Source organism: Halyomorpha halys, unplaced genomic scaffold (genome assembly GCF_000696795.3).
Source record: "Halyomorpha halys isolate HHAL.00 unplaced genomic scaffold, Hhal_1.1 Scaffold380.1, whole genome shotgun sequence".
In the NCBI taxonomy this organism is placed as follows: Eukaryota; Metazoa; Arthropoda; class Insecta; order Hemiptera; family Pentatomidae; genus Halyomorpha; species Halyomorpha halys.
The window spans coordinates 922,917-931,730 of NW_027106430.1; the positions used below are offsets into that span (position 1 = coordinate 922,917).

The 8,814-nt window shown below is 29.7% G+C and overlaps 1 protein-coding gene and 1 long non-coding RNA gene across 3 annotated transcripts in view; one reads left to right on the forward strand and one right to left on the reverse strand.

Annotated features, from left to right (window-relative positions):
• The window catches only part of LOC136795151 (uncharacterized), a 19,609-nt gene that overhangs the window by 7,257 nt on the left and 3,538 nt on the right, over positions 1-8,814 (reverse strand). The gene's annotated exons all lie outside the window — the stretch shown is intronic.
• LOC106681962 (uncharacterized) overlaps positions 1-8,814 on the forward strand; it is a 20,202-nt gene that overhangs the window by 4,121 nt on the left and 7,267 nt on the right. For both annotated transcript variants that reach the window (XM_067044803.1, XM_067044805.1), the window contains exon 4: positions 3,650-3,827. In XM_067044803.1, the coding sequence (XP_066900904.1) occupies positions 3,650-3,827 (178 nt within the window). The remainder of the gene's footprint in view (positions 1-3,649; positions 3,828-8,814) is intronic.

Below are 8,814 nucleotides of genomic sequence, written 5' to 3' on the forward strand. Positions count from 1 at the left end.
GTAAACTGGTAAACACACAAACAGCCTTTGGAAAGGAATCCAATTATAATAATAGTTTTTAGGACTCAATTTATAATCAATTAATTAACTTATTTTTGGATAATTGCCTTCAGCGATTATCCTGGCATCCCAAGTAAATCTGCTACTAGAACATAGCAATATATATTTCATTTATTTATTTTTTAATGAAGTGAAACTTTATTTTTCAACAGCAGGTGTGCATTAAAATGTATTAAGAAATAAGTATTCAGATTAATGCCTTTTAACTTATCAGCACACCTTAGAACTTCTTTAAACCTTGGTGGACATAAATAAATAAAAAATACATTTTAATAATTTTGATCCAATTATTGGATTTAGCCCAAAAAAATTTTTAAAAAAATTGAAATTAGGGTGTTTATTTATCAGGGTAATTATGGAATTAGGATATAATGTGGTAAACAAACTTTTTAGGATATGGCCCAGTTCACTGATCTAAACACATATTTTGATCCCCAGATGTTGCACAATAGTTTATCTACCAAAAGCTTGCCTGTATGGATGAGCCAAACAATTTTTTTTTAATACCTCTGTCCTCACAGATCTATATTCTCCAGTGCCACCAGATTCTAGCGAATATTAAACTAACATTTGAATATAGTTTATGATATATATAACACAGAACAAAATATGAATCTAATACAAAACAATAACTCTTGCAACATATCATATGAATTCTACATCTTGCTTCAAGATAATATTTCCTAGAAGCATTCCTCTTTTAGAAGACATTGTAAGATAACATCTTAACAAACTGGAAATTAATCATTAAGTTTATCTACACAAGAGAACACTCAAGCACTATAAGTAAACTGCATAGGAGGCCACTCCAATGGTGAATCCACAGAGCAAAGGAGGGATATTTTCCTTTCAACAATAACAACAAAAAATAAAAATAAATTACTGTCAAATTTAAAATATACCTACTCGTTTCAATACTTCTGAGTAAATGTGACAAATGTTTTTTTTAACAATTTATCAAGTAAAAATTTACTTAATGTTAATTTAAGTTGATGAAATTAAGCAATAATTTGCTAAATGTAAAAATATAACTGTCAATTTTAATTAATTTAAATAAAATAAGTGGGTTAAACTTAGTTTTAATATTTTTTAAATGTGATAAAAAATCAAAAATAATTTATATGGTCCAATGGCCAAGTCAGTGGACTTATATAAATACAATCCTAATCAAGGTCAAAATAAGTTTAAATTTGTTCAAATTGTATTATTTTTAATTGGGTTCTTAATTACTGAGATATACTGTTAATTTCTCCTGACACCGAACAAGGCGATACAATTACATAATTCTCCGTATCACCATTCCCACATCCCATTATAAATATGTCTTGCAAATTAACAATGGTCTGTCTATGCCTCAAAGGAAGAAAATATACAAGCATTAAAAAATTAAAAAAAAAAAAAATTGTGGCATAAACCTAGCCTGCTCTCAAATTTATGGCCACTCTAACAATATCCCCTCCAAAAACTCCCTTGAGCATTTATGAACTGCCATGGCTGCTCAAAAAAAATCATAATTTATGAGATCATTAATCATAGGTCTATGCTAGTTGATCACAAATGGAATTCTTAGCAACTTCTTTAGCGTATATCATATCCCTTAACAAGTGTAGCCTGACCAAAGGCTAAACTGAGGATACAGCCTCCACTGTCATATAGTAAAGGCATCTCGCCATTTATAGAGCATTGGATAAGGGAACATTTATAAGAGAAGGAATACTGGCATATCCGGCTGATAATAGATTTAATTAACAGATTAAATTATAATAAAAAAAAAATAATAAATTTTCCAAGGTTTTTTTCCAACATTTTACACTGTACAAATGCAAGAAAGGTCATACAGATCCTTTGTCCTCAAGATCACCACGAATCAAAAATCACCTCCTACAGACCTGTGGAATGCTAACAACTTAAGTAAATCTAAAGCAGAACACAACATATACTTTCATGGCAAAGAAACTGACTTAATGTAATTATTAGGAAATTCTTATAACTAAGCCCACTTTAATTTAGGTAGGAAGATTTCCATCAGCACTTTTAACGGAACAGACAACATAGTCAACAGAGCCCAAAAAAATATTCCTCAAATGTCATACTAATCAACTGATTTAAATGAGATCCAAAACTATTAAATATCAGGCCATAGTTAACGATGAATTGGTGTATGATACAAGATAAACTGATGTGTAAATCAAATCACTATTTTCAAATAAGGTTGAATCTCTATGTATGTCTAGAGAGTATGTCCTTCTATTCATATCGAAAATCTTTCATATTGAATTATTTTAAAAATGTTTTGTAGAAAATGAATTCCTGTATATAAAATAAAATTTTCATATATTGAACATATTAATAAAGAAAAACATTTATCAGCCAATATGTTTAAAAGTTTTGATGAACAACCACCTATGATTACTAAGAGATGAGTTTTCAGGCTGATTTGCTGTAGGTATATTTTAAGTTTTAAGTTATGTCATATTTTTTTATTATTATTATAATTTTTTTTTTTACACATTTCTCTTCATCTTTTTTCAAGTTTAAACAATGCTCTTTTTTTAACCAAATATTTTGAGATACATTTTAATGAATTTCCTCCTTATCAATTAATTCTATATTTATAAGAAAAATCAAAATGAGTTTTTTCTCTTAATATCCACATACATACATATATAGATTACTATTATATTATATTTATTAATTAACCTTGAAAATTTTTTAAAAATACACACTGTGTGCAATGTCTAATGTGAAATCATACATATTGGGTTAAAGGTAAAATTTATTAAATGAAATTTTTCTAAATGTGAGGTTTTTTTAAACTTACCTCAATAAATCCAATAAATAACAACAAATGGCAAATTACTTTTTGAAATAAATTTTTATAACTAAACTTTTTTAAATAAATTTAATCTTAATGCCAACAAATTCCACTATTTATCCACCAAATGAATATTTATAAAAGAACTTCCCAGGTTAATATAAAGACAGTTGATAATATTTCCATTATGAATCAAACTTACTATTTATATAAGTAAATTTCATTCTAAAATTTCTATAATAGCTAATCAATCCATGTAAACTTTTACTGTGAAAAATTCTTCCTACAACTTCCCCACTATACATATACTGTTTCTTCATAGACATTTTGGGACTCTTGCCCATCTTCAGGACGATCGATCTTATTAGTAGTTACATAGTCCTATATATCCGTATTAGATATTTTGTAATGTACACTTCTTTTATATTTCAATTCCCTTCTATACTCATATAAATATAAAAGAAGTGAAATATAAAAGTAGTAGACATTACAAAATAACTAATTTATAAACAAATATTTAATATGGATAGACAGGACCTACATAACTTCTATTAAGATGGATTATTCGGAAATGGGAGAAGAGTTCCAAAACGTCAATAAAGGAAAATTATGGGTGTCATGGGGAACTTTCACAATAAATTTATGTGGAATAAAAAGATTAACTTTCCAATTGAAAAACATTTTATAATCAAAAATATATTTTTGTGTTAAAATCAATTGCATCAGTTCAATTATTAAAAATATTTAAGTAAGTAAAATTTCTCTTTTGTTTAGACTAGAAGCATACCTAAAGGATAAAGAAGCAGAGCAATATATATGGGGAGAGTTAGAAAGCGAGGAATTCGAAAACCTTATGAATGCAGGGCTCAAAGATGAGCTTGGATTAGAAGATATAGATGGCAATGTTTCAATAAAAACTCTAGCAGAAAACAATTTTGAAGTTTTGGGAATGGTAAATATATCAGTAAAACATGTATAAAAAAGAAAACAGGTCCATGAAAGAGTTATTTTATAATATTTCTTTCTAACCAAATATCCAATGATTAACTTTCTCATATTTTGTAATCTATTCTCATAATTTTCAGTTGTCAAAATTATCATTCAATTTTCAGAAATGTAAGTTTATTATTCAGTAATTTATTATAGGCAGGGTGTTAAAGAAAAAAATGTTAATAATTAAGAGAGAAATAGCTTACCGAAAATGTAGTTCAGTGCCAAAAACCTCACCTTCCTATTTCCATCCATTGCTGAGATATAATTTTTTTACATAAAAATTAAAACATCTTTACACTACCTATACTCTCCCTGTTTATTTCTAAAAGCTACATGACTTAAAAAGAAAAAAGAAATTCCATTTTAAAAGTAATGTTTTAATCTAAAAAACATATTTTTAGAAAATATACTTTATTCCTACGCCTGATATGATAAAAATTGACCCAGAATTCAATCCTCTAATTTTAAAAAAATCTGTTTTCAAACAATCACTCTTGAAGGTCTATTGAAATAAATATTGCCCTTACTAAATAAATGGATTTTTGATTGCTTATGACTTCTCAAAATTTGATTATTTTTTTTTTACATAGGTTAATAGTAAAGAGAAACTTTTTTTTATTTGCTTAGTTAAAGTATAGTAATTGTTAGAAAATGGGAAAAAACACATTAAGCAAATGTAATGTCTGAATTATGTGAATAAATTCTAAGTAGACTATGAAATAATCTATTTACTAACTAATATTTTAAAGCAAAAAATACACTCAAAAATTATTTTTTTAAAAATATATACTTGCTTCAAGTTAAAGATGGCATACTTATTAATTACATGACATTATATTATTGATATCACAGCAAATGTTTATATGATTTATCCATAATATTTTTAATTAACCTATGGCAATATTTTAATACCGTGTTTTGTACTTCAGTTTATAATCAGATTCGAAATATTTTCACAAAGTTTTTTTAATTCTATGAAAATGTCCAGTTTCTGTAGTTGATTCATGTGGGATTAACTTTTTCAAAACGTTGTTTTGAAAAATCTAAAATAAATTATTGAAATATTGGTAGAGGCTAATAAAAATACTTTAATTGCTTTATAAATATTACCCAACTTAACAATTCAAAAAATAATAATAATATAATATACTTATATAAATAATTAAAGGATTAAATTTCAGAACAATTTTCACCATATTAAGAGTAGGTATAAATAAAATTTCCTAAGAGTAGGTTTTTTAGCTTAAAACATTACCATGGTATTTGTTTGGTAATTTTACAAAATAGAAATGGTAGTAGATTGATCACCACTCGATCACTTCTTAAGCATGGAACCAAAGACATAAAGTCAAATTTCGCAATGTGCATCAGTGTGAAGTTATGAGAAACTTATTCAGAAAAACGATTCATTTTCAATTCTTTTTGCAGAAAAAACACTGTGTTCGCTATATCAACCAAATTTAAAAACATTTTTGGAGTAAAAAAAACTAGGTACAAGATTTTAAAACCAGGACAAAAATATATAAAGCTAAAAATATATAATATATAAAATATAAAGCTACTCAATATTGTTGTATGTATCTAATGTCTTTTAACCTCCTTACCTCAATATCTTTTAGAAATGAAACTAGCTTTTCAAAATGAAATACATCCTCAGGTTATTATTTAAAAATTTATTACACATACTAAAAGCATACGTGACATTAATTAAGCTCAGTCCTAACATTAGTTACTTTCATTAGCTTAGCTCAACTTTTCACTTCATCAAAACGTTTTTGATAATTAACTTTTGTTCATTAGTCAAGAAGTTCCTATGATTCATACATTAATATTATCAGTCTCAGAAATTTATTTTATTATAAAAGTAAAAAGTAAATATTAATGATAAAATATCGAACAATCCAAATGCCCTCAATCTATATTCAGCCATATCCATATTCAGTAATAAAGAGGAAAAGTATGCGTTGAATTTTGATAACAAAATCAAAATTCCTAAAAAATTAATCGTTATAGCTTATAAAATACATTCACAATTTTGGTCAGTTCCTAAAAATGAGGGGTAGAGATTTTCATGTAAATACATATTTTTAACTGACAAAGATATTATCATGTACCATCTTAATTTTTATGTTTTGGCACATTTAGAATAAATTTTAACCAATATCAATTAACATATTTCATTTCATTTACACATTTAAAAAATGTCTACATATTTTACTCTGTATTTGTCTGTTCTATTTTACTTAAATCAAAACTTGAATGAGGATGGGTACAAAAAATTGTTTTTCAAATTATCAGTGGACATTCCTCTCTAGGTTTTTGGTCCATTGCATCTTGCTGGGTGTTTCCTAAAATACACAAGAATTTTTCCTATGTATTTTCTTACACACTACTTTTAGTTCCAAAAACCTTATAAGGTTTTAAGACATGATTTACAGCATTATGATTTCATCTCTTTCTATTTTTATTTTGTCTAAGCAAGTAAAGTTATGATGAAAATGGGTTTCATTAGAATAAGCACTTGAAACTAAAGTCTGATAATTGCCAATATAGTGATACATTCTTCCCAGATCCCCTTCAAAGCCATTTCTTCTAAATTTCCAAGTGCTGTAAAAATGTAATCATGCAATTATGGCATTGTTTTTTAACCACTCCATGATTCTACAACCGATTAGTGTGTCCCATGCAAAAGTGTTCTTGTTTCCTTAGAAATACATTTTGCACATGATTAAAGCAAGAAAGTCTCTAAAGCACTTTATTCTAAAATTCTTCATGTCTCCTGTTTTGTGCATGCATTTCTTGTGTTTATAAATCTTTTAGCCTTGAGTTCCCAGAGAAATATTAGTTGATTTCATTTGTTAAGAAAGAGATTTGCAAAAGTTCCAAGCCTTGCATAAATTTTCATAAAAAATTACCCTGAACTGAACCTACCTCCTCAGGAAGTTGTCATAAGAGGGTAAGTTGGTTAGAGTTTGTTGAGTATTACTCCAAGAACTTTGACAAAATAAAAATTAGAATGCAAGTCAGCTGGAGCTATTTCTCAGGTTCAGAAATAATTACGAAATCCAATTTTGTAAAATAATCTGGCTTTGAGAATCACAGATCTTACCTCTAATAAAATTTAAAATTATTAATGAAACAATTGGCGAAATGGAATACTCCTTTTGTTTTTTTTTTGGGGGGGGGGAAAGGAATAGTCCGTAGGAGAAATAGAAAACAGAATTTAGATGGATCTGCAAGATCTCTTAAAGACAAATCTAGGCATTAAAGCAATACCACTGATTGCCAGCGTCATCAATAAAAATGTCAATTGAGAGTAATCTTATTGAAAGTCAGTACTAAGGCCAAATATGACGTAATTTTACGTTTGAAAATTTAAAAAACACAAGTTTCCGACTGTTTTCACCAATAATGAGATCAGTTCTTGAAATGAATAAATTTATTTATTTTATTTACATATTTGACAAATTTATTATATGTACTCTTGGATGTACATTCTTGGGAGAGCTAGTATTTGGAGAAGATGTGGTGACAAAGTTAAATAATAACCTGGATAAGTTGGTGAGCTCATGCTTCCTCAAACCGGAACAAAAGATCAACGTTGTCAACCAGTACTTGTTCCCGGGCCTTGTTTACCCTCTCCAGACTGCTCCTCTTACAAAGATACGTCCTGCGGTATTGGAGGCCATTGATACCAATATCCGCAGGAGTATCAAGGCCATCATCGGGCTCCCCGCTAACACCTCATCGGCGATGCTGTACGCACCCAGGAGATATCGAGGACTGGGTCTGATCCGCTGTCAATGGGAACCTCCACTACAGCATTGGTCCATTGCCCAGCGACTGTCGAATGTTCCGGATCCCCTATTCCAGTCTATATTCAGTTACGAAGCCGAAATCGCGACATGTGCAATAGACTTGGGTGGATAGGGGCAACCAAAGTGTGAGAGCTCTACGACAGTCGTTACGTGAGAAGGCTTTCGAAGAATGGGTCAGTTGCATATGGCAGGGTATCGGTGTTTGCCATTTCAAAGAGACCCCGAAAGCAAATAGATATGTATGTGACAAGCAGGTACTTTTGGGGTCAGAATGGGCGAACGCCCTGAAACTTAATATCAACTACACACCCCTGCGTGGAGTCCCAGGAGCCAGTGGACAGCAAGGAGAAGTTGGGTCCCTCTGTCGCAAAAGTGGCAGAGAGTCTGAAAAACCAGCTCATGCCCCAACAACTCCCTCCTTATAACAAGCTGGCACCACAGGGTCAAAGAAGAATTGATGAAGTCCCTTGAAAGAAAAGACTTCACCTGCTTCGAGGAGGTCTATTGTATTGACACCGACGGATCTGTAAGATATGCCGATATTGCCAAGTTTACAAAAGTCGGAGACATGGCTTTTGTCTTGGATCCAACGGTAAGATTTGAAAGTAATTACCTCTAACAGGAAGTCGAAAGAATGGAAAGGGGAAAAAAGAAAATATATGAAAAATGCGAAAAATTCCGCGAGACCTTCGGAGAGAGAGAGTTCACCATGAGAGGCCTCTGGTTTGGATCTCGTGGAACAATACCAGATAGAACAGGGAGCTTCTTAGTAGGCCTAGGTGTTAGCATCGGAGATGTTGCAATCTTGGCGGAAAATATTATGTTGGACTCCTTGGGGATCATACACCATCACCTGGATGGGAATTAGCTCAGAGAATATTCTTTGTTTTATTTATTTATTTTAATATGTTGACCTCTCTATTTGTGTGTTTTAACGTATTTATTCATTAAATCATTTTATTTTATTAGTACTATTTTTTTTTTTTTTTTTAAACTTATTTATCCATTCAAGTGTTTCCTGTAACCGGCTTTTTATTATATTTTCCTTTGAATCTATGTGTTAGTCTTATTCTCGTAATATGTATCTATTTGTTTGTTTTTGGTAAACTGATCTACTGCTCTGACTAT